The sequence below is a fragment of the Strix aluco genome, chromosome 28 (genome assembly GCF_031877795.1).
Source record: "Strix aluco isolate bStrAlu1 chromosome 28, bStrAlu1.hap1, whole genome shotgun sequence".
Classification (NCBI taxonomy): domain Eukaryota; kingdom Metazoa; phylum Chordata; class Aves; order Strigiformes; family Strigidae; genus Strix; species Strix aluco.
The window spans coordinates 1639141-1666147 of record NC_133958.1 but is presented as its reverse complement, the minus strand read 5'-3'; the positions used below and the strand labels follow the sequence as shown (position 1 = coordinate 1666147).

At 43.6% G+C, this 27007-nt stretch overlaps 1 protein-coding gene across 17 annotated transcripts in view; it reads right to left on the bottom strand.

Annotated features, from left to right (window-relative positions):
* The window catches only part of LOC141915971 (NFU1 iron-sulfur cluster scaffold homolog, mitochondrial), a 102352-nt gene that overhangs the window by 72179 nt on the left and 3166 nt on the right, over positions 1-27007 (bottom strand). For 16 of the 17 annotated variants that reach the window (XR_012621043.1, XM_074807941.1, XM_074807957.1 and 13 more), the window contains 2 exons: positions 3613-3731; positions 1442-1550 (listed from right to left, as the gene is read on the bottom strand). Coding sequence is in view for 16 of the 17 variants with exons in the window: in XM_074807941.1 (XP_074664042.1) it covers positions 1442-1550; positions 3613-3731 (228 nt within the window). In the remaining variant the exon portion in view is untranslated. Of the gene's footprint in view, positions 1-1441; positions 1551-3612; positions 3732-8514; positions 8636-27007 lie in introns of all 17 variants that reach the window. The other variant, XM_074807942.1, reaches the window with a different exon arrangement.

The following is a 27007-nucleotide window of genomic DNA, read 5'->3' as shown; positions in this document are numbered from 1 at the left end:
TTCATATCACAAGTGCTGGAAAACTTTATTTTCATGGCACAAAAGAAAAGCTCAGCTTAATAAATAATGCAGCTGTGAACATTTCGCACTGAAAGCGAGCGCGGTTCTGCACACAAAGACACACTGATTTGGTCTGGAAACTGTTCGACACAAAAGGAAAGTAACAAGGGAAAATCCAACACGTAACAGCAATTCCTGTGCTTCAGTCTGAATGTTGGAGACAGACAGGTGTGTGCTGAGCATCTGGCAAAAGCAAGCCACGTGAGAAATACCACCTTGCAGCTCTCCTCCTTTCAGATGGAAGGAAGCACCTTAGAAAGATGGATTTTACTTCACCAGCCCAAAATTTGGCACAGGGGGGAGGCTAATGCAGCTGGAGGGAGTGCATTCTGGATTGCTATGGTTTGCACTTCCCTACACAGTGGGGTCTGCAACATGGAGCTGAGTATGGATTGACTAGCACTGTCAGGCCTATTTCTTACAACGCTCCTTGTGATCTTTAGGTTTAAGCTTACAGAGAGCTTACATAACGATTCCTTCAGCAAAAGTACACTTAAGGTTCTTCCTCTTACCAGCAAACAAACAGAATGCAAGTTCGTCAAGATTCCTGCATCAAAACAAAGCAGCAAAGCCAGCACAGCAGAACAGAAAGCTGTACTGTACATGTTTAAAGGTATTTTAGCATCTAGTTGCTCTTGCTACAACGCACCTGGCTTCAGTTAAAAGCCAAACACCCCCCAAGAATACCTTTCTCCATCAGCTGCCACCATCCAAAACAGCCACAGACTTCTGAAGTCACCTGGCCAAAACAATCTTTTTGCTTAACACTATTCCTGTGAGAGGCATTTGTGCACAGCACATGCGTCATCTTCCAAACACCACATCCTAGCCACAAAAGATCAAAGCTTTGGGACAGCTGGAAAAGACTGGAAGAGCCTGTCTGGCTAGAGACAGCCAAATAAAAAGGTCAGAGGTAAAATGAATACTTTTCAGCTTCACATTATCCATTTCATGCTTCTTCCAGAACAATCCTAAGTCAGGCTGAAGTGGAAAAAGCTTGCAATACAACATAAAGTGAAGAAGAATTTCATTCCACAGCCTGGCAGCTTTAGAAGAGCCACTTCTTGTGTGGACCAGCCTAGGGAAAACAGCAATATATATTTAAGGATTCTTCTTCACAACAGAAAGGATCTAGGACCACCATGGGCATGGGCAAAGGTGGTACCAGTCCCATTAACAGGGTCAACATAGCCTCACGTATCATCTACTTCTCCACACTTAGTTTTGGCTGTGCTTTGTTCAGAACAGTTCCTTGGTAGCCAAGGAAGGGCCAGGCCTAGGAATTAGTTGTTTTTTTCAAGGACAGATGTTGTGCAAGTTTCCTGTAAGCACTGAAAAGGGACAAATCTACCAATGAACAGTACATTGAGCCCACACTCACCTCGACAGAAGTCCATTAGTATCAGCACTTCCCACACATCGCCACTGCTTACGGAGTTTATACTGGAATCGATGTATCCGACAATGTTCTTGTGGCCAGACAGGTCCCGCTGTAAGGTAAAGTCAAAGCATAAACCAGCCGTATAGAGTGAGCAACATTCTCATCTGGTGGTTCTACAGTGCAAAGCCTTCCTAGCTCTTCTCCTGTCTAGGCACAAGCTTCTGTCACTTTTGGATTAATCGTCACGCAAAACTTGAACAAACCTTAGGTCTGTCTCTACCTTCCAGAAGGATGTGAGACAAACAGCAGAGAAACAGCCAACCTGTTGGACTAACCTGCCCAGGGATCAGTCCAGATTTCTGCATGTTTCCTTAGATGGCCCAGGCCAAGCTACCTGGAGCTGCTCCTCCTTTACCGAGAGAAGAGAACAAGGCAGATGTTTTGTGGTGGCCACGCACAGTACATGTTGTGCTTACTTTTCTCATCTCCTTCCACTCTTCTGCTGGCAAACGGTATCTCAAATCTTTGCATGCTCAAAAACCCCACTAAGGTAATAAAGCAAATTTTCACCTTGCTTTTAGAAGTACCTTATTTTAAGTAACTCGATGGATTAAAGCACAAGTTCTCATATCAATGACTTATCTGCGATGCATGCTAAACCTGCAGGGAAAGTAATTTTTTGGGACTGCTAGCTTCACACACATGCCCAGGTGCGATAGCCAGTCCAGTTCAACGTTCAGCCTCACCAGTAAAAGAAATCGAGATTCTGCTAGTCACATTCTGTTGTAATGCTGCAGTTAGTGCAGTTAAGTTTAAAATACTTCTTTATTGCACAAAAGCTAGGAGATAAGAAAATATGGCCTTTTAGTGATGTACTGGTTCTTCAGGGCAAAAGATAAGACTCGGGGCTTATGATAAGACTTAGTACAGGAGCAAGTGGGCCTGTCAAGTGAGGATACTCCTTGCCCTCACTTTCCAGGTTAGCCACACATTTCAGAGAGGCACCAAGGACATGGAGACAATGGAGAGCACCAGCAAGTAAGATCCAAGTAAACAAGCTTTGTGAGCACAGCTAAAACCTTTGATGTAAGATCTAATCTCAACTTTTCCCATGTAGCATTAGCTACGGTGATGACAAAGCATGCCCACAAGCTTCACTGCACTATCACACAAACTCCAGAAGTTAACTTTAAAGTTATTAACCTAATTAAAAGCTACTTCAAAAAACACACCCAGCACTGCTACAGTTAAGAGCCTCTGATATGAAGATCATCTACTCCAAACTTGTATCTCATGTTGTAAATTAGCAGGATAAGGATTTTACTATTTCCTTCCCCACCTCGCAGTTGCCCTAAATGTTCATCAATACCTTTCATGCAACTTCAAAAGTGGCACTTTCTAGGCTTACCAGGTTCCAAACAAGACTAATCAAATTCATTTGGATCACCTCAATGTTTTGTTGTTTAGAGACATTAAGTTTAAAACAGCTATTAAAAATAGCCATCCTATCATGTAACTCGTTATCTAATAATTTAGAGAAGTATCCCAGTGCTTATTATATAAACACTTCCCTATTTCAAAACTTCAGGCAGTAACTGCCCCACAAATACTGGTTTTACTCTACCAACCTCACCAATACAGAGATAGCCTTCATCCCAATACAAAAGATTAGAAGCTGTTGATACAAAATTCATCTCAGGATGGAGGTCTTCCATTCATTAACTGATTTGAATTCAGTTAGATCACAATCATTAGCCTTTTCTGATGGAGTCTAAAAGGCTTAATTAAGACTTTAGCCCTGAAGATAGTTAGACTTTGAAGTCTAACACCCCCAACGATGCTCACCTCTTCAGCTCTTCCCTTTCCCATTAAGTCATGGGGTTGACATAGGAATGTTTTCCTCCCCTCATTTTCCTGAGGTTCCCTCTGCTTTTCCACAGCTCCCCTGTTTTTCTTGTCCACTGAAGCTATTTACATTTTAAATAATTCAGCACGAGGTTTTTTACATAGTCACATAACTCCAGGAGTCAGGTCTTTGCAAAAGACAGCTTTGCTAAGAAAGCCCACAGTTGGCGACGTGATGCTACACAGATCACAGGCAGAAGGGGATCAGGCTCCCGCACTATTCCACTCCCAATACAAAGGGGCCCCAACACAAAGTGGTGACTTACCATGATTTGGATTTCTCTTTTGCAGACTTGCAAGTCATACTCGTTATTGACGTACATCCGCTTCAGGGCACATTTCATCCCATTGTTAGTCCTCACAAGAAACACTATCGCAAATCCACCTGCAGAAGACACAAAATCACCCTGTTCATTTACCAAGAAACCTCTTGGTCCTTGCTTCCAACCCTGTCCCTGCCTCCATCTGCCTTCAGAGTACAGTCAGAAGAGGGAGGGCACTCAGCAGCTACCAACAGAGCCACGGTGGGAGCGTCCCTTACACATGTTCAGCTCCAGAGCTTCCAACTCTGCCTAGACAGTTATTTCTGGGAACTAAAAGGAATCCAAGGGGGCAAATCTTCAATTAACAGAAGCTAAGTTAACATTAACATCTCCATAAAAACAAGAAATGACACCAGTTACTTGTCCTGCCAGACAGTCCTTCATTGCTCCATTAATTTCCATTATGAAGAAGAAAGCTGAAGTATAAACAGCAACGTCGCCTTGGACAGAAATTAGAGCTACAGCTCATCCACTGAATTACAACTAAAGGCCTGAACTTAAAAGGCTTCCCAACTCTTGAAGCATCTAAGTTACATTACAAAGCTGATTTTTGCAAGAAGCAGAAGAAACCCATCTCCCACATGTGGTTTGATGTTAGTACTTTTAAAAAGGACACAAGAACAAGGAAAATAAAACCAAACCACAATTCATTTTGTGGTCATTGCTATTAGCAAGGTCAGGACTCCCAGGACATACTTGACTTGTGTAGGATGAAAGCCTTTCATCTCTCTTAGCAATGCATCAAAATAGATGGGTTTTACATTTGTAGTCCTGGACAGAAATAGGAAGCTGATTGAGGATGGAGGTATATAGGCATCAAAGTTTCACACCTGGTTCCCAGAGATCAGAATGAATCCGAATAAAGAGTCCACGGATCCAAGTAGCCAAGAAGTGCTGCACAATGGTAAAAAGGGAAGTATGACAACACTGTCGATGCCACAACCTAACAGCACTTCATTTGCTCTCTGTTACCTTCCATTACCGCACATACTTCTTTTATGCTTAAGGACTTCTAAAGAATCAGCTCGATAGTAAATTATGATTTGGGGCTGCCGTAGCCTTCAGAAGTCCCACGACGCCAAGAGCTGTAGTTACACGCTGTAAAAAGCTACTCACATCCCAGAGAATTCTCATTTTAAAAGTTTGAGCCCTTTGGTGAATCCCAATCTTTACAAGCTGCCAGAAACCATCAGATCAACAACACGTATATGACATGTTTGTACATAATTATTACTAATGGCTATTTAGCACTTACATGAGTTCCTCCCCATCATGTAAAATGTGACAAGCAAGAAAGCCACATTTGGGTAAAATTTAGTGTTAAAATAGGTTGCATTTGACAACTCCAGTCTTGCAACAACTGGTGCTTACAAGCTGTTAACAAATCGAACACCACAGCCAAAAGGCCCACTGAAGCTTTTACTAAAACTGGGATTTATTTTCACTGAGATTGAAAAAGAGCAAGTGATCAGACAACGCTGCTGTGTTCAAAGTATAACCCTCCCCATTTGTTATCAAACAGCTTTTATAGCACCCATTACAGCCCATCTTCCAAAACAACCACAGAAGTTACACATGCAAATAACATGCCTGTCAGCACCAGAGCTGTTAAACAAAAATCTCTCTTAGCATGCAAAAACCTTACTTTTACACATCATAGTCTGCCACAGAAACTAGACCAGGTTTTCCACGGAAGCCCCACTGACTTTCAGGAGCAGAACTAAGCGGTAGCAGCCTCGGAGCAGTTGCAGAAAGATGCAACAGAAAGAAGAGGAAGAAAAAAACGGAAAAAGGTGTCAAGACTCCAATTAAAGGTCTTAAAACCTATAACCAGGCTGCAAAATGGATATTCAAATGCAGAAAAATGGGACATGGCCCTGGGATACAGCAGGCCATACAGATGCTGTTCGTTCCTGACAGAAGATTTTAAAACCCTTGTAGTTCTGAAGGGCCTCATTTCTTCATAATGCTCAAATTCAGAAACAAAAATAACCCTTATGCTGCTTCAAGTTGAGGATCTCAAGTTACAAGTCATTTCTAAGGACTCCTAAATCCACAGCGGTAGCCTTATTGTTCTACCCTAGCCACATTCGTCTCATTTCTGGAGAACAAATCTGCACATCCCACTTAGCCCAAAGGATGTCTATGTTGAAAAAAGCAAGACAGCGCTCTACCGATTTTTCTCCCCCCCTCTTATAACCCACAATGGAGCCAGAAAGAAACAAGGGACCTATAAGCAGCACAACTTCCCCAATTCCTTAACACATTATGCTCTGTTAAATCATTGGGAGAGATCAGGTTTGGACTTTTTTTTTTTCTTCTGTGCAGTACTTCCATGGACCACAGATAAAATCTAGAGAAAACATTAAACAAAAAAAGTTTTTCTTTTTTTTTTTATTGCAGAGTCTCAGTCATCATCAAAACTTTTGGTGAATCACAATTTTTTTTTTTTTTTTTTTAATTTTCCCCAAATGACAAAGTCAGAAGTTGTCCATCAGAAGCCTCCCCTCCTCTCCAGGGGTTCAGTTCCCTTCCCACAGCTCCTCCCGCCAGGCCTGGAGGCCAGCAGGATACCCTATCTCTGTTTACAGTGCTATGCTCAGCAGAAAGAAACACGAGCTGAGCAGCAAAAATAGATCAATTAAACTTTAAAAAAAAAAAAAAAAAAAAAGAAGCAGATCCACTAAATTCAAGGACCTCCTCCTTCTAAATATTTGCTTCAGCTGAAGTGGGACTGGTACCTCTTCACACCAACTGCTAACTGTCTCATTAGCAAAGTTTTGGGCAAGGTACCTTTCCTCTGGTCTGGACCTGGTGCTAATTAGCTAAGTCACTCCTTGAGCACCCTTGCTAGAATATGTACATCATGCTGGTTTGCTTACAAGCAACCAGGGTCAACTGGCAAAGAAAACTACAGTCTATGCAACGGATAACATAGCTAAACCATCCTGAGGGCTCAAAGGAAAGAGAAATTTAGAATCTAAGAAAAAAATAAATAAAAATTAAGTTAATGCTTTCTGATAGAGGACTGCAACATGAACACATGACAGAAATATGGCCCAAAGCATCTTCCAAATGGAGCAGCGAGACACAAATACATCAGGTGGAGCCGCATCCAAGAGGAATCCTGCAACATTTGCAGAGGTGTCACAGTGCTTACACACAGAGGAAAATTACATCCTCATGTCCTTCTCTCCCTTACCTTTAACCCCTGCAAACTTCAGCTGACGACACCACACATGGAAGCTGTGCAAAACCATTAACTTACTTTGTCTGCAAATACACCTACCAATTTGGGTACTTTATTATTAAACTCCCACTGACTGCAGATTAAAGCATGACAATTTTGCTACTAGTAAAAGCAGCATGCTTCTCTCCAGAGAAAACAAGTATTGATTTAATCAGGGTACATACAGCAATTTTTACACAGCAATCTAGAGTAAGCGACTTTGCCATCAGAGAAGCAAAATTTGATGATCCACATCCATTCGAGTGAGGATGCAAAGTCTTACCTTCTAAACAACTCTACGTCATGTGGTCTGATTGCCTCAGCTAAAACAGACCACAAATATTCCTTCCAAACTACCCTTGGCTGAGCCCGGGTTTTGACTGTATCCAGGATTTAGTCCAGAAAGGCACAACATAATCAAGAATATCTAACTTGCCTCAGGTAGCCATTTCACATTCAAATCAGAAAAGGTGTGAAAAATACCACCCTAATTTGAATTTCTCTGCATTTATTATACCTTCCACTGCTAATTGGCTTCAGCACTCCCAGTTCTGCATGCAGAGAGCGGGACTGCAAACTCTCAGTAAAACAGCAGGAGGAGGGAAGTGGAAAGGGATAAAGAGCACAAAGAACAGCAGCTTCTTGCCACACTCCTCATACATAAATAGCTCTAGAAATACAAGATCAAAAACCATTAGCAGGATATAGGGGTCAATTTTAAGAATACCAAGAACCTAAACCTGAAAATTGGCTTCCAGAGGAAGCAGCAGGTGCAGAGACAGGGCAGGGAAAAATCAGGCCACCGGCTTTCATGCATCGCACACGTATTTGCAGAAACGGGGCTTGATCCCATTCCATGTGCCAGAGCAAATCAGAGCTACAACAGGAATCCTGCTCCTTGCAGGAGCTGTAGGTCTTTCCAGGCTGAGGTCAAAATCTGCTTATAGGTTTCTCGTGCAACAACTGCTGTATGCCTGAAAGTCTGGAAATGGCAGGGATGCCTTTAGTGGTCTGTACCTGGACCTAGAGATATTTCCTTTTAAGTCCCTCGTGCACAAGAGATGATTTTGGAGCTTTGGTCTATCCTTCACCTCCCAAGTCCCTCGCGCATTTATTACTGACTGCTCATGAACTGCCCATCCTGCTAAAGAAAATGGCACTTGCCTGAAACTGTTGCATTGCAAAAAACATTAACAATACCACCACATCATGGTCTGAAGGTTAGGGGTTCAGGTGCAGAAGCAGGTTACCAGCTAATACACTTGAAGCATTCTGAAGCACTTGAAACCTTTCTCTTGGCAACTGTGGCCAATACTTCAGATTCATGCTAAAAGAGCAGTTTCAGAAGGACCTGTACTCCCACAGCTACCTCAAAAGCAGCAACTTTGTTGGTAAGCAGCAGACAGAAAATACAGTTCACATTTTTCAGCAAATTATGACAGAGAAGAGGGGAAGGAGGACCCAATAGATGACTGAAATTTTCACTTGGCAGCATCTGACAGCCCAGAACACTGTTCAGCACAGCCCAGGAAGGGACCAAGCTATCAAGCACCAGGACTGCAGCCAACACTGCTTAACGGAGACCTTCTAATGGATTTAAGTTTTCTTTCACCTACCATGCAACATTACACAGTAGAACAGGGGCCCATCCACAGAACCCGATGGGTGTCTTCTCCAGGTTGCAGCAGTAAGGTCGGGTGCTGCCCAGCTCTCGCTGTCTGCCTGGTCATCGATGCCCTGAACAAGCAGGATTTGCTTAGACAAGTCACCCAGCACTCATCTGAACTCTGATGGTTTTTCACAGCATCATGCTGAAATTAATGTACTTATTTTAGCTTTTAACTATCTTGCTAACAGCTGCTCCCCACTGGTTAACCCCTCCTCCTTGCACACTACATATCTACAACATTACCACCTCGTCAGCCTCAAGGACTACTTTCAGCCTCCAGAGCCTGGAACCACAACCAATTTCTCCCTCCTTATCCCAGTCCAACCCCCAATTTTGCTAGATCTGGGCAAAGTTGAAAGGAAATAGATCAAAGACAAATTGACACGCAATTATTACGAAGCACTGCCAGATGCACATTACAGAACCATTTACCTCTATTTTCAGTGAACGGCAAGCAAGACAACCCTTCCAACGGCCAGAAATTGCCAGCTCTAGTGCACTATGTCAGCTCCAATACAATAGACAGACACGCCAGGATTTGGGTGACTCCAAGCCAGCCAAGGTCAGCTCAAGAGCCTGCACTGCCTCAAGTGAAGTTAGATAGCTGTGCCACAAGTGACCAGGGAGGGCGGGTCACACACAAGGCAGAGTTTAGTAATCCAGGCACTAGGAACATCCTCATGTCTTTGCCAGTGAACCTTTTTTCCAGTACACGTATGGAAAGCTAAAGGCAAGATACCAGCCCAGGCTTCAGATTCAACAGAGCAAATAAATCCAGAGACTTTGCAAGCACCAGAAGGGAGAGAAGCAAGAAATAGTCCTGAGAGTCAGCTTAGAGGACACTTCTCCCTTGCATTCATAAACAAGAGCCTGTGATTTAAAGTTCTGAAGAAAATTCAACTCTTTCTACGCAAGCCAGCAGAAGCTAAAATACCGCTCTCATTCAAAGACATAAAGTGTTATTTATATGCTCATCCTTAAGACATATTAACACTGTTGAACAGGTAAGAACGCAGTCAGTACTGCGATCACCATCAGCTTCGAGCCAGCAACAGCCATATGTCTCTTGGGAAACATCACTGTCTTTTGCACCGAGGCCTGCATCTACCTCTACAACAGCATGGGAACACGGTTATCTTGCTACACGCTTCTGGCCTGACTTGTTCTTGCTAACTGGTTTTAGGATAAGCTGGGGAAAAAAAGAAAAAAAAAAAGGAAGTTCCAATTATCTCCAGTCAATACAGATGCCAGAGCAATTTTCCATGCAGGTTTGTGTCAGTGAGCTGGCCAGTTTCCAGCACTGGTACTTATATTTTCAGCCCTTCTGTAATTTCAGCAGGATGCAGAACTCTTCAGAGCCAGGCAAGCACTTCTGAACTAGGTAAAACCAGCCACACAAAGCTGCACGTGATCCCCCTCTTAGCTCCTCTCAAGGTAAGAAGATAGTGCTCTGCTGCATTTAAGTGATTCACGTGTACTGCAAGCCTGGAATCCTCTTGCAACCAGTAAGTCAGAGGCAGCCAGCACTGCCAATCTGCAAACACACACAGGATGCTGCTTCCAAGAAAGCTGCACTAACTAACATTATAGTGAGAAAGTTTACAGAGAAATAGGTTGCTCCTTCTGTCACCTCTTTGTGATAAGCTCTTCCAGAGCTCCCTTTCACTGGTGAACGTATAAATTAGCAAAATTCAGTACATGCTGCTACAACAGAACACCGACACCCTGCCCTCGATGGACACAACTGCCCTCCGGCACAGCCCAGGTATTCCGGAGCAACAGAGCCACCTTGTCCTGCTGGGATGGGGAAACCATCAGAAACGGCTTGTCCTGAGAACCCCCTTTCTACCAACATGATTACTGGACCTTCCCACACAATCACTTATTCAGCTGTTTGAGCTGCATTTAAGTTCTGCTCCAGATCTTCAACCACACCTTATCAGACACCTATTTAAACAGCAGAGAAGAAAACAAGGTGTTACTGCAGGCAGGTTTTGTGCCTGCCAGACAACAGGTCCCCACAAAAATCCTGTTTTGTTCATGCAGAGCCAAAATAAAGCAAATTCAACCACAGCCAGACAGTGCTTGAAGCACAACTCAACAGACCACTTCACCTGAGTTAATCATAGTCCAGAACAGGACTGGCTGGACTCTGCCCTCTACACACAAAGTAAAGCAGGTTAGATTTCACAGGATCTGCAGGACCAAAGGCCTTTTCACAAGCCATTAGTGTTCCCAAAACACACTGCCTTTTCTGTGTTACCCTGCTATGCTGATCCACCACCCTCTGCAAGCAGCAGCAGGTACACTAACAACATAGAAACAGCTTCATCCAAACACAATTAGGCAGAACACCTCCTTTGAAAATCCATGCTGAAAGTACCTCCCAGAGACGTTAAGTGCCATCTGCACAGGAGCAAAGGAGACCTGTAGCATGATGATCTCCCAGCTGTGTGTTTGAGCTCTGCAATAACAGCTACAAAAACATCTCCACCGCATGGATGTGTCTTCCTTCTGCAAGCGTTTTCCAAGTTTTGTCTTAGATGACATCTCTCATTTTTTTTTCCCAAGGCCATGCTGGATAACCCAAAAGCAGCTAGGTTTGAGCAGGAGGAATCACTCCTCTTTTCAGTTAAATTAGTCAAATTATTGGGCTTGAAAGAGCCAACTATCAAATCATTAATTCCCACTTAAAAAAAAATAAACCACTGCTTCATTTTGGATTTTCTCCATCACCCTTCTACAAACAAACAATATCTAGATTACCATAGTTCCTGATAAACGTTCTGGATGCCACTAAAAACTTTATTGTTCAAGGGTGAAATTCTTTTCTGAGCTGGACAAACAACGCATGTGGTTTTCCACTGAATTGTTTCCAGCTTTCAGTATTTTAGCTCTATCTCATCCACCTCAAAGCTCTGCATGCCAGACAGCCCACCGTGCTTTAGCACCGAGGCTGAGGGGACAGCCAAGTGCTTTTCAGATGTCCCCAACAACTGCCCTAGGAATATTTAGCCTCCAGGGACAGCCAGCAAGGAGTTTTAAGCTCCGGTTGTGCTAGCAGGCACTTAATTTTAAGTGCTTTGCTGAATCAGGCACAAAGCCACTCCTCATTTGCACAATCCAAATACTTACCCATTCTTATCCATCAATAATTATGTCATGTTTGCCTTACCTCACAAGTCAGAAGAACTTCCTTAGCATTTACTTTTGTAAGTACAAGGGGCAGGCTCACTCAATTTTTTTTAATTACCCCCAAGTCAGGATGCAGTGATTCAGTTAGAGGAAAATCACATCAGCTCCCTTGCACAGGGTGTTTGCAGCTCACCATTCCCACAGCTTTACTAAAAAATAGTTCCCAGCGCTTATTTTTCCCAAAGTCATAGCCACAACCAGCTGACACACAGACACTGCACATTACCCATCACTGGACATCACCACTTGGCAACACCAGAACCATTTTCTCTCTGCTGCTGTACTGAGAAAGCCATCCTGCACCCCGACACCTCTCTCCAGCTCGCATAACATACGGTCATTTAACAAAAAAAAGTTTTTCCCTAGCTGTGTATACTTCCAACCCAAACTATTCTAAGATTCTATGATATGATTCTTGATTATAAAGCACCAAAGTATCAGGACATCTTTTCCAGGAACAGAGATGGCTTCAGCAAACCTCAACTTTGGAGTCACTTACGCTTCAGCACAAAGAAAAAAGGCCAAGGAAAACACTTTGGGCAGAGTTGAGCAATACAATCATCTGTAATTATTTTAGACAATGGCCAAGTTCAGCTAACGTTAACATCAAGGTCTGCAAGCACATCAGGGAAAAGCACTCAGATGTGCCAGTGCTTCTCTCCTACAGCTCTTAGTGCCAGTTTTCAACAAAGGTGAAAGACTGTTCTCCCCACCTATAACCAAGGATGAAGATGGACAAGTGACTCATCTGTAAGACAGGGAAAAAACACCAAGGTGCCCTGGGGATTCCCTCCTCAGACCTCACTGGAGCTGCTGACCTGCAGAAACCTTCAGAAAAACTTCCTGTTACTGCTAGAAGGCGTTACTGTGTATCACAACGTGAGTGGTGCTGTCAAGAGGAGACTCGCCCAGCAGCTCCTATAAAAAGCACCACGCTCAGTCCCAAGAACACAGCAATAACGGGGAGGAAAGCAAAGGGCAACAGTCCCTGACTGATCCTGTCTCACGTGTGATGATCTTGTATTACCCTCCACACAGACAAATAATTACTGGTTAATTTTTATATGGGCTTTTTACTTTAATTATAGCTCCACTAGTCAACTATGATGGGTACTAGGATTAATACTGACAAAAATAGAACTATAATCTGCACTAATATATTCTGTCTGCTATCTTCTATTTTACTACTCCCTTGCCCAGCAGGAGGGTATTACTGCAGTATACTTGCTAAGAAACGTATGATTTCAAATCCCATTTTCCCTTTTGATGCAACTTCTCCATCACTTCTGAGCTCTTTGTTTCCAGGGCAGCATATTTCACTCCAAAATAAGTTTTCTGTTCCAATATTACCCCTTTTTACTACCAAACGTGCCCACAAACGGGGATCAGTATTGTGAAGTGTTCTGCTTTGACACATAACAAGGAATTGGAACAGTCAGGATCACTACATGTTGTTTTTTCTGCTTTATGAAGCATCTACAACACTTTTAAAGCTACGACAGAGATGTCAGCATTAACACCTTTAAAGAAAAATAAAAACAAATCTTGAGGGAGTTGTTGTAAAGCTGTTTGAGATTTAATTAAGAAGCCACAGTAATGAGGCAGACTTTGCATTAGGGCTGTAACATCCAAGATCACAGCTATATCAAAGACAACACTGGTACAATCTGTGATTGACTGAGTTCAACCTGGAACATCATCTCTGCTTCTGCTTCCTTGAGATGGAGATTGTCAGAAACGCAATCAATTTGCAAATAAATCCTCTGTTCTATAAGTCTTAAAAACGATGCTACTAGTGTAGGAAAACCTGCGATTAACAAAAAAGGCAAAAAATTAAGCACCTGATCAAAGAACACGTGGGTCAGTGGGACAACATACTACTCACAGCAGCAGTACGAAGCAAAGGCCCTGCCTACACAGCTCACGTCCCTGAGCTCTGTTTTGCAGACATGAGCTCTGCAGGCTGTCTCCAGAAAGGAAATTTGTGCTGGAAGGGCACCGTCAGGTGTCCAACAAGGGAAAGTCCAGAAAAGACCCCTCAAACCACAGCATCTCATAGTAAGAGCCAGTAGCGAGTCATCCTAACAGGATGGGACTGAAGGTTCACCCAGAAACCCCTCTCATTACATTCTGGATATGGCACAACATACTTCCAATAGGAAGAAACATTTTTAGAGGTCGCCCAATATTGCCAGGTATCAAAGAGCCCTAAGTGTCGCCAGGAATCCAGTCTTAAAAGTGAACATAAGATCTCTTACTCACAAGCTTGCTTTGGTCTGGTGAAAGATTAATCACTGATACAGTCGAACAGCATTTCCTACATCCTCTGCTTTTTTGGAAGGCAGTAGGAGGTAGTCTGCTACTCTAAAGCCTGCAGGCAAAGGGGCACTTCAGTTTTCCCTGAGCGAAGACACCCGAGTGGCTGCAGTTAAACAGATAACTGCAGGATCACTAGCATGGCCTCTGGTATTTTCTTCCTTTTTCATGGTCGTCTCCACACAAGCAGCATCCCAAAAGGTGAGCTTTGGGGCCTTCAAACTTCTCTCTCTCTCTCTCCCCAGTGGTTTTATAGCTTTATAACTAACATACAAAAACTGCATAAAAAAATAAAAGACAATTTTATTCTTGCCTCAGTGGAGTTGAAAGGAGGAAGGTCAAGGATGACAAGATTAGCGGACAGATGGAGGCTTTCTCCAGCCTCATTTCACCCTCTCCAAACTTCAAGAGGTAAGCGACGCAGGACTGTCTCACTGAGAAAGCGTGGCCCTGTGTCACCGCATCACTGCCACAGGATTTCACCTGACTCAGCCTCTCGCTTACAGGCAGGACTGACAATGCCCACAGTCACTCCTGACACGTCTGTCTAACCTGTTCTTTAACTATTCTACTCACACATTCTCCGCATGCTCTTGAGTGGTTTATTCCTGGGGTGTTGTTATCCCTACCGTCAGGAAGTCTCGCCAAACTCTCCATTGACTTGATTTCAACCCCAGATTCTTACCCTGCATGCCACAGACATCAACAAGCTACTGCCAGTCTTTTCTCCACAGCCTCCTGCACAGCTGGAGCTCTGCTATCCAGAGTGTCTTTTCCAGATCACCTAACACAAAAAGACTAAAAAGACTTGAAACAGTGGTGGTTGTACTAATGCTCTCCTTTGTGTTTGTATTTTGCTGTTTTATTACTACATGTTGGAGCCTTCATCATGACACACAGGGTTTGGGATTTAATTAATGCCTATGACTCACTCTCCCACCCAATTCCATAATCCTCTGGTTACATTAGGGTATTTACATGTTATTTTATATCCATATAAGCAAAGATTATTGACCCACAAGTTGCATGCACAGAAAACACAGAGCCTATCCTAGGGGCACAGGCTTCCATCATGTCTCAGGAGTACATGGACATAATTGATGTTTGTTTCCCACGATCCAGGCTACAAAATTAGGATTTTCTTTACCTAGGCTAAGCTGTGTCAACAGCTTGCAAGCCCAAGCACAGGGTAGCGACAGCGTGTGCTCAGCCACAGCAGAACAGGCTCATACCCAGAACCCACAGCTGTAAGTGCCACCTTCAGAAAGTCATTCAAGTCGCAGTGAGAAGAGAGGTGAAACGCAGGACACGCCGCACAGACCAGGCAGTAGTCTCTGCAGAACCAGGAAGGCCTGAATATGGATCTCCTGATTTTACTACACCCAAGTTCCTCTAACTCCAACCAGCGCACGTTTGTGTGGGTACATGTGTGTTACAAACCAGAGTCCAGTTCTGAGCAAGAATAAAACAAAACCCCTTATCCCCTGCCAACAGACTCTCCAGCTGAGAAAAGCAGATAATAATGCTAAACTAAACAGGTCCACTCTCAGCTGAGGTTTTCTACCTCAGAGGAAATAACAAGCTTTACTTAGTTGTTTTTTGTTTTATTTTATTTAAGTCACTTGATTTATGCTAAAGCATAACAGTGCCAAGTTTAAGGGACTACTTCAGTCTAAAAGGCCTGCCCCAGCATCTCCTAGAGCAGTATTTGGAGCAAGCTCTTAAGGTGAACTTTACATATCAGGAATACAAACCACTGGCCTCTGCAGGGTAGAAAGTAGGGTCTCTGCAGAGTGCTGCAGGGCTTCTTCAGCTACAAGGGCTCTAAAACACAGAGATACAAGTCCTTATAGTCTGTGCAGGCCTAATAGCTATGAAGCAAATGAGACCACAGAAAACAAAGTACCACGCTTCCTTTCATGCACAGGAGCAGTCCCTGGGAAGCTCCATGCTCACTTTCAAGAGGAAAGACAGAGTTCTCAGTGTCTTATCTCACCATATTCACCTGTACAGAGTTAGACACCATTAAACAAAAAAATCAGCGTAGATTCTGGTTGGTTTACTGAGCTTTCAGTTGTGGGTTAGTCTGTTCCTTTGAGCTGCTTCCATTGCCCCTAAACAGCACTTTAAAAGGCTCCACACTGGAGTGGAGATAGAACTGCTCTGGGAAACTTATCAAATCAGATCTTGAAACATCAACCGCCAATTAAATAGTCTGAACATTTAAGAGTTATCTTGAGGGCAAAGAAAAAAAGCAAACCACTAACAGCTGAAAGAGCTTCATATGTGTAAGTAGCAACGGTCAAAATCTCTCAAATTTCATCCACGTTCTGACCATTTTAAGTGGCTGTAGGAGCAAATCAGAGCATCAGAGCTGCAGGGAAAGTAAGGAGCACCTAGATAAAGCATAAAGGACACCTAGTATTTCAAAACAAGAAACCTGAAACAAGCACAAATATCAGGAGAATCAGCTGAAACCTGCATCTCCCCAGATGAAATACTAAGCAAATGGAAAATTAGCTAAGCAGGTATGGTTGCAAGAAGATTAGGGCTTTAATAGTGATCATACTCAAAAGAAGATCGTAACAGTGACACAACTGTAAGAAGTCAAGAGAGCTCCGAGTTAAGCTGAACATACAGGAAATGCAGCTTCTCATTTTATAAATATTTTTAGTGATACTTTAACTAAAGAAACTATACAAGGAACAGGGACACAGGTTGCATGTCAAGCTACCCAAGGATGGCATCCACCTGGCATAGGACCAACTCATGAAGAATATTCAAACTTTGCTGGGCAGCAGTCCCATAAAATCACCAACCCACCTTCAGAACAAGCACGTACACAACTCGCTTCCTCCTAGCAAAGGCTGGGGCTTCACAGGTTTGGTCCTACTGCCAGAGGAAAGAGGTGTTGGGAAATCAAGGTAGATTCTGTGTTCACCTGGTTCATATTCATATCAACACCAGTTCTGAGCAGAGCAGGTCATAAACTCACAGTCAGTCATCTGTTTCACACAGCCCGTGGCAGAGAGAATGACACACACAGCCCTACAGCTCCAGAGATCTTAAGGTTTAGGTGTGAGGCTCTGCACTCTTCCACCAACGATAACTGCAAGAAATTATCCACGCCACTCATATCTGAGCTGGAAAGAATTTGGTCTACACAAAGTAAATTTGCACATATGAGCAATATAGTCTCCATGTTCTATTGGCTTAAAAGAAGAGGAGCTTCCACTGCTGGCCGGCAACAATCTGTTAGGCAGCTTCGTGCTGAGCAAGTTCGCTGGGCACAGAAAGCCCAGCACTCTGTCAGCTTTGTGCTGGATATAAAATGCAACTGCTGCACAACTGATTTAGTGGGATGGGGGGGGGGAAGGGGAAAAAATATCTCCAGAGTCACGCACATCCATTAGACAACACACACCATCAAGGCAAAGCCTTGCATCCGATACTGCAGAAAAGCCCAAGGTGTGCAGGCAAAGCCCAGCTCTTTAGAAACTCCTCTCAGTACCAACTCAAGAAAGCAGGAGTTCTCATGGCTCCAGCTGTAGCACTGCTTAAGCTCTAGTCTTTAAATACTACTAGACAAACTTTAATAGAACATCTAGCATATCTAACAGAGCACAGGACTTCTCCCCAGGTAAAACAAAGGCTCAAGCTTATGTAGAGCTTGTGGTTTGGATTCTCAGCAAGAGTAAAGCAGGGACATAGTTAGCCCCATACAGATTTACCACAGCTGAGAATCCTAATGTGATTATCCAATATTACCAACGTAATTATAGGGCCCTCGCTTAGTGTCATTGCTGCAATATCTAGGCCATGACAAGACAGATTTAGATTTACAGGCTCCACCCTCTTCTGGGGGCTTTTTAAATAGGCAGAACGTCATACTTAATGTTAGTGTGGCAGTCACAGCCACGAGTGCCTAAATTGTGCAAAATAATACAACCAGAAATGTCATCCAACACAGAACAGCAGCATGGTCTTTAGCTCTCCTAATTTTAGGAGTGTAAGACTGGTTGGCTAGCGATTGTTGCATTTTTGGGGGGTACACATTTAGGTTATTACCCATGACACAACTGCAAACAGCCACAAAATATTCTATAGTCACAAGCATTTTCACTGCATTGATGACATGGAAAAAAACTTAACTGCCTCTTCCTCACTTCTCTGGGGTTTATTTTGATTTCATTTAAAGCTTAAGCTTCATTTGTTTGCATTTTTCAGGACTCTGTCTCATTACAGATCTTTAAGAGCCACTCCTCTCCCCTAGATGATACCCCTTCAACTCCCAGCCAGTTCCACAGAGAAAGTTAAAAAGGAAGTTGTAATTCATAACAGAGCAGAGAAAGGAGGGGAGGAAAAAAAAGGGGAGGGGGAAGGAAATTAATCTCTGCCATGTAACAGCATATTAGAAGCCTAAAATAATCAGTGGGCAGATTCATCCTGTGCATTAACTCTGCATTCCCTTTTCAAAAGCTCTAGTCCAAGGGCAGCAATAGTTTGTCACACTACCCATCCTCCAAGAACACAGTCGGAACACAGCCCGGACACCTTAATTTAGCGGTATTAAAGTCTCACAGTATTTGTGACAGCAATTTCATAACAAATAGCAGCTCACTAAAGGCTATGGAACTGTACTGGCCTTCACAGCAGGAAGCACGTTTAGATGTTCACGTGGGTAGATTTGCTAAGCATGTGCCCCGCTTTACAGTCTTGTGCATCCACTCAATTCCTCCCTGACAGGCAGACTTGGAAACCCAAAGCTGATGGAGCACTGTTTTATTACTATGCAGCAAGACACACTGCCTCCAAGTAGATTACTTGGCAAAGCAGACTCAGTCCCTCTCTGTTGTGACAATTTTAGTCCTTGAACTTCCACTGTAAGACTGGAAAAAAAAAAAAAAATTAATGGGTTATGAATAACTCACAGCTTAAAAAAAAAAAAATCATTTGTTTAGTTATCAGTCAGCCCTCTAAAAAGCACATTTTTGCTGCTATTATCCCAAGCAGCTGCTAATAGCATCTGAGACCTTGTTCATCTCCAAGTGAAATTAGTAATGGCATAAACATGCTGCAGAGCACGACTGGTTTTGAGTGAACATGACTGGAACTGCAAAGCCAGCAAGAAGCTGCAGCAATTGCATGCAGCTGAAAAGCTTCATTGGAAAGGCAAGGAAGCAGTGAATCACGTCGACAGGAGAGGAGAGAAAAAACAAAACTAGTTGAGCAGAAAGCAGGTTGGAGCTGGAGGTACAGAGGAAGGAGAAAGCAAGACTAAGCTGGTCAGGGCTGGGACTGGTTTTTAACTGGACTCGCTTGCAAGGGCCAGCCAGAGTGGGTTTACCAGAGACCTTAAGTGCTATGGTAACAGCAAACTCCATTTGGGAAGCAATTATGCAAGGATCTAAAGAGAGCTCATGGCAACAGACAAGTTAGACATTTAGGAATTTTGATTACTATGGTAGCACTCTGACATCCCTACTGAGCAAAGCAGGATGAAAACCACAAGAGAAACCCTAATACATACATTCTAGGAAAAGCTCAAGCTTACAGTTAACAGGATACTGTAAGAGCTTCACAACAGGGCATGGAGGTTTGTCTCAAACAAGTTTCTTCTGCTTAAACCCAGGAATCCAGATTTCAACCTTTTCAGATCTCCCATATCACTACAGGTATACTCTTGAGCCACAGAAGTACCATCTCACTAAGTAACAGGAAAATACAACTTAAGGACTACATAATATTCCTCTAGAAGAGTATATGCTAATCGAACCCTGAAGACAGCAATGAACTTTTCAACTCCTCGGTACATGTCAAGCATGGAGAGAGGTATCTACTATCCCACCAGGCAGCTCTCAGGGAATTCAAACCACAGTCAGGAGCACACAGTATCCATCATTCAGCACAGGGAAAAAATTTTTAAAAATATTTTTTAAAATAATTTAAAAAATTTTTAAAATGACCCCTACATGAAGCAGGGTTTTGAGTTTTTCCACATATACACAAGTGAGGAAGGAGAGAGATATGAACAGGCATATGCCTGTCTGTTCATTTGTCACATGTCCAGAAACAGGAAAGGGTTGCAGGGGTCCAGAACCTGCAGTCTTGTGACTGTTACTCACAAGCCCCGTAATTACTAGGGGTTTAATTCATCAGCTCAAATGAACTTACATAATTGCCTGAGAATCCCAACTTACATATATACACATTTCTAGCCTGGTCAGTAGCAGAAAAAGCTTCAAAGGTACAACACAAGTGCTTCTTATGTTGTTAAGTTTAAAATAAAAGCAAAAGGTAGAAAACCACCATCTGTCCCACTCCAAAAATAGCATCATTTTAATTTTAAAAAAAAACCCAATACATGTTTAATCCTGTCACATGTTCTGTTGAACACTGTGTGAGCAAGGTTGAGTTTGTGTGTTTCCTGTGGTCTCTGAGTAACATCAGATCTTTAGAAGATACTGTGTGTTAATTATCATGTCATGATCAGCTGTAAGATTACAGTGCTTGCACCTAGTGATGTGTCTTTCTGAGTACGTCCCCTAAGGCGGCAGCACACGAGCGTATTTTGGTACCAAACGCAACTGCTGAGTCTCAGCAGGCACAGACAAGGGCAGCCAAGCATCTCCCAGGAGTATGGACAGTCTTTGTTCTGCTCGTGCATTATGTGACACAGGGCTCCACTCCACGATGAAAGTTCCTCGATACTATGGTGACATGAATATTAATGACACTGTGGTTAAAACACCAGACAAGGAGTTACATTTGCATTTAATACAAGGCTTCGTCACTGCTTTCCTACATAGCCCTTATCAAATCGCTGCATCTTCATGGGCTTCAGTTTCTCATTTGTAAAATAATTTGATGAGCCTTTCTTCGACCATGCATTGTCTACTTTGCAGTGAGGGGAAGGAAAACAACCTCACACAGAGCCACAAGTTGTACAACACCTTGTTGTATGCACACAAGGGTCTTTATGTTTGCTGAAGAGCGGAGACAGCAAAACAGATCAAACTACAGCTGGTAATCAGGTACAGAACAGAAGGGTAAACTCATACTCACCTATCTAAGTACACCTTCTAACTCAAAAGCAACAGGTTAAGGCCAAAGGAGTGACTCTGACTTTCAGCAGAATTTTTCTTGACAAAAATGCACTCAAGGCACCCCAGGACAGAGTCTGACCCAAGTCTGTACTGCCCCTTCCCTTTCTCTCCGCCATACTGTCCCTCCTCCATCCTTTGCCACCCCACAATCCACACATCAGTGCTCCGCGATGCATTTTATTTCCTTACAAACATAACCAATTAAAAAGAACATAAGAACCAGCAGGATCTCACCAGTTGACAATTGGGGCTGGCTTCTTGTGTCAGCTTACGCTCACTGACTTGTGAAAGGGCTGTAATGAACATGCAGTCGAAGAGCTGAAGCCACAGCACGCTCAACTTCGCGAGCAGCGCTTGCTGAAATTCCCAGGGAATATTCAATTCAGTGCACCTCAGCTAGCGTCCACACCACCTGCTTCCCAACACGGTCACGAGCATCCTGCTGACCCTACCTGCACTGCAAGGGGAAGGAAATAAGGCACAAAGACGTTGGAGGAGTTTAGCAGATACCTCTCAAGCATCTAAGTTGCCTAAGGGGACATTTGAAGAACTCCAGTCAAAGCAACAGGGATTATATCAAGAGAGAACTTTTCCATCCCAGCCACTGAGCCGCCCTTGCTTGTCTCCTGCCCTCACCCCAACTCTCTTCCCAAAGAGACATGGCACTGCCTCTTCCCTCCAGCCAATGTCTCCTGCCTACTTGTGCTGAACCCCAGAGGGCTGGTTATTCCTTGTTATTCATCTACTCTCTACACACCACGCAGGGGCCTGCCTAGAGAGGTGCTACAGTATCTGGGTAGAAGAGGCAGGTGTGCCAGTGCGTGACTGTATGCACGCACACAAGTACTTTTACAGACCCTTCTCCTAACTTAAAATGATATTTTCTTTAAGAATTTCACCCTATCTTTCATGCCACCAATCATTTGCATATCCCCTGGCATTAGACACTTCTTGCCAAAGGTCACAAAGAGAGTTATTAGACCAGAGCCCAAGGGTCAACAGCAGCCACAAATATCTTCATGTGAACACACCGCAGTCATAAGGCAAGGATTTCCTATCGATCCAGCTCACTCCTCTGAAACAGCAGCTAAACGCTGGGGAGAAGGTCTTTATTTCTGAAATACTTCAAGCCAGAAGCAATTAATCCTTCAGAGGCTCATGACAGGTAACTAAAGTATCTCTGACTTAGCAGATAGGTCGCACAGAGAAGGCACATAAAGCAATGGGTCTGCACTTCTGTGCTCCTCTCGCATTAGCACTGATTATTTGTATTCATTTTAAGTATTTAAAAACACTTTAAAGTCTGACTTTTATATTTGTCACTCCCGCAATATCTGAATAGCTTCCACCTACAACCCAGGAGAGCAGTGAAGTCACAAAAAACAGGTATACCACACCAAACCAAGGGTTCCTCTTGCTTGCGATGGTGCTTCGAACAGAAAGTGATGTTCGGGGAAAGCCCGCACCAAGCAGGCCACATCGTGCTCCTCAAGGAGCATTCCGCATTTAAGAGACAAGTTCTGAGCTTATTTTACTGCTGCCATCAGAGCTGTGCAGCAAAAGCACATGTCAACCTTGCAAGCATCATTTAGCTTACAGAAATAAAGTAATAACAGCTGTGCATTTAGACAGCTTCAGAAGACCATGCATTTTGCTATCACACCCTTGAGAACAGCACGCCAGATTGCTTTTTAAGTTCACACAGGCACATTTTGGGGTCACCTCCCTGTTGCAGCCCTACAAACACCAACCAGGAAGTAAAACCAGCATGTTCCTAACAGCGAATGAAGATCAGGATCTACCTGTCCTCCTGACAGCACCAGTTAGCTTCCAGCTCAACTGTGGGGTGGATGTACACGCAAGCAAAGTCTCTGCTCGGGGAATTCAGCTGCTGATGGCTTTTTTTATTTTTAATCTATGAGATCACCCGTCACTGGTACGTAATTTGTTTCTGCAAAATCATGAAGCAAACCAGATGCTATGAGCATCTTGTTCCAAAAAAGTCTTTAATCCAATCCTGTGACACATGGCCCGGGGTCCTGATGTCAGCATGGGTTCTGCCACAGAGCAAGCGTAAATTTATGCCCAGATCACATGTGTGCCAAGAGCACGCCCATTTAAAACACATAGAGGCAGCATTTGAGAAAAAACACAGACTGCAATTAAAGCACTTAATCTGGAAGGCCAGAGATCAGTTCCTGACTTGGCCACACATACTCTGCATTGCTTCACCTTCATATCTCAGTATATTATTTCCCAGCAGCCCTAAAAGAAACGGAAGGACATTTTCATGGACTGTGCCAGGGCTCAGATACTCTGGCAACAGGGTAGTGAGAGCTCCTCACATTAGAGGAGCTGCAGCAGCTGCTCTCTGCTTTCATTCTACTGCATCATACTGTAGGCAGCTAACAATAACCTTCATTTCATTGAGTGGCAATTCCTGGACCTCCTACAAAAGGAGAAAAGGAAAGTTTCCATAACGATAAAAAGCCACAAATGAGAGAGAATTACCTTGCAACTGTGTTTCACTTAAGCCTTTCCAAATCTTTTCCTTGTGCTTGTAAATCACTGTCAGTATTGTTCGTACATTGAAAAAAGTACAGCAGCCAGTATCTGATTTAGGAAAGTATGTTTCCAGCACGATACCGCCACAAGGACATCCTGTAACTCCCTCCCCATCCAAGAAAGAAGGCATCATTTCCTGGGAAACTTACTTATTCAGTTACCTCTCGTTACCAAAAGAGAACTCCTCCATAAACTGAGGTTGCTTATGGCATGTTTCTCCTCAGAGACTTGCTGTCTCCTTCCACACGTGAAACGCAAGTAAACACTTACTTAGTACAAATGAAGGCAAATCGGTTGCGACTTTCCAGAAGAGCAGCAGCGAGTCCTGCAGCTGGCAAGCTGCTGTTCCAACAGGCACAGCCTCAGCCTGTCCAAATCACTATTGCCACTGAAAAAAAGTCACCTTCAAAGGAAGCAGCTTCCAGTCTTAAGGCAAGTGTGCCGCACCTAGTCAGTTCTGACCCCTTATTAGCCATGATTAATGCAGGTGGGTGAGCTTGGAAGGCAGCAAGTGCTAAACCCAGAGTGGATTCCAGCCTGTCTTCAGCACATTTATAACTTACCACCTGCTCTCTTCAACTGCTGACAAGCTCCTGTACAAAGGGGAGAAGGCCCATGACACAATAGAAACATAATGGCAGTACATGTTCTTCTTGGATCCAAAATGTCATTGCTGGTGTCAAAACCAGAGGTTAGTAACCTGTTCATATATAATTCCTAGAACACGTCGGCAAGACCCGAGTTGGATAGTTAAACCCTGTGTTTTTCCCAGCCAGAATCCCAAAACTAAGCTTTTTATACTAAGTAACTGACGACTTCATAAGGCTGTTGCAGGACTGTTTGCATTAGAAACTGTTTTAACATTCTTTCCTGGGAAGACAACTGCAAAAAACTCGTCCTCCTGTGAGCGCACGGGGCTAACACCACCATTACATATGCTTCTAGCTAATGTAGCTGTTACGTAAGAAACCAGCCACCCCTGGTACAATCCCTGACCTGTTCTCTGACACATTGCGTAAAGCTTACAAGTGAGGCTGGTGATGTGAGTCTCTGGGCTATACAACTTCTTACACAGTTAAATCCACTAACACCTTCTTCTCCTTCCTGATTACAGCTAGGGACATGGCACATACTCTGCCCCAGCAAAATCCGCGCTGCTAAAAGCACCAAAGCACTTGGGATACCTTGACATTTACCAAATAACTCACTTGGGATTCTTCACCAGTTTGCCTGGCTTGTACACTCAAAAAAAACAGACTATGAAAACACAGAGGAGCCAGTATCCTGCCTAGCAGTGCAGAGTGCAGTGTACATGCCCTGCCTCACAAGGTACACAGGAAAAGCAATGAGGAAAATTAAAAAAAAAAAAAAAAAAAAAAAAAAATCACATGTCCCATTCCAAGAGGAGAAATAGTTTAATTCCTAATCCAAATGTCACTAGTCAGCTGATCAGCAGCTGGCACTTGGCAGAACCTAGAAGGCAATAACTAACAAAATACATTTCAAAGTGATGTCTTGAACCCAACCACACTAGAATTGGGTTGAGGATCAAATTTACCTCAGATAGGGTTTGTTTTAAAGTGAGGTTATTTCAGAAGAAGCTCACATGTACTCTTAGCGACTGCAGGTTACGGTGCTGCATGCTCCAGGGAAAGGAAGCACTGAGGGCAAGCCAGGCAGGGGTCAGCAGAAGTCCTCTACCATTAGCCCAACCACACATTAGGCAGCTCAGGGGACCACCTGCCCCCACCGGGCACAGGTTGCGCGTTCACAGCCTTACCAAGCTCTTCGTACAGGTGCTGGCCTGCAGGTCTGCTAAAGAAAATCACAATGAAACCTTCCCACAATGTCCATCTTTCCAAAACAGAGTAAAAAAATATAGCTGGCAAGTTTAAGCTGATTTTGCATTGGTTTATAATGACTACCATTAAATGCTTTGAAATACACATTAACTAGCAGCACACACACAGGCATATATCTAAAAAAATTTCAGTGAAATATCTGACAGTTAAACCTGAATACCCTAACCTACACATTTTAAGGGGAAAAGACTGCAAGTAGCACCTTCAGAAAAATACTGCTAATTGAAAAAGTAATTCTTCACAGACCTGAGGAAACACAGCCTGTATCTTTTGCTAGAAGTAGACCAAGACAAACAAACAGCCACCCCATTCAGCACTCTCTTACCATATTGCAAATACAGAGAGTAACACAAAACAGCCCCTGAAACCTGGACACTGGAGCAATCCCCACCTTGTTTGTTTTAGCACAGAGAAGTACATGTGGCTTGTGGTGCTTCGCCACACATGCACATTTCACAAACTCCTTAGCAAATTTCTCATTTCTGGCAACATCCTTATAAATATTTCTGCTGCTCTGGTCCTCATCAGAGAAACACCGTCCTCCCTACAGCTCCAGTGGGGGCTTTTGGGGTGGTTTGTTGGTTTGGGTTTTTTCCCCCCCCCCCTCTACACACAGGCAGAAACAAAAAGCAGCAACCAATCTGATCACACTGTTTAGGATTCTTTTCATAAACAAAACAGTAAGATAGTAGTAGCCTGACTCACCCACACACTCAAATGCCTGCCGGGCATTCACCTCAGCTCTGTGAAACACCAGTCACCTCAAAGTCAGCAACAACCCCCCTCAGCCCAGACTGGATGATGCCACTGGCTTTAGCCCCGGCCTTGCAGAACTCCAAGGCCAGCAGTGCTGACCTCCCACAGCAGTTAATCCTCATGCAAACTTTGAGGGGAATTTTTCAAGAGATTTTTCATGCTATTATATGGATTAGAGCAATACGACTACAAAGACTCAACTAAGAATCACCTATTGCAATATACTCTTTGTAAAAAAAATACTGATTCACCGGTATTATAACACCACAAACAACCACTGAAATTCCTTCTATATTACTCCCATCTACTTCCTTCCAAAAGGAAAGAATGTTCCTCCCCGCCCAGGAAAGCAAGTATCCAGACACAACTATTTTTAAGGGGGTGGGGGGTGTACCCAACCACAGCGGATATTTTGGGGGATCTACGCAAGAGACTGCGAGCACGTGGAGACATCTGCCATCTGGCACACTGCACAGAGCCTGCGTTAAGGACTCCCATCCCGGGCCAGGGAGCAGTCATCTTCAGCAGGGTTGCTCAGCAGAATTGAGGGTGACCAGTCACAGCTTTGACAGATAAGAGGTAAATCCCAACACTTTAACGCCAAAAGTTCTGGTTCAACCAGTTCCTCAGGCTTGCAACT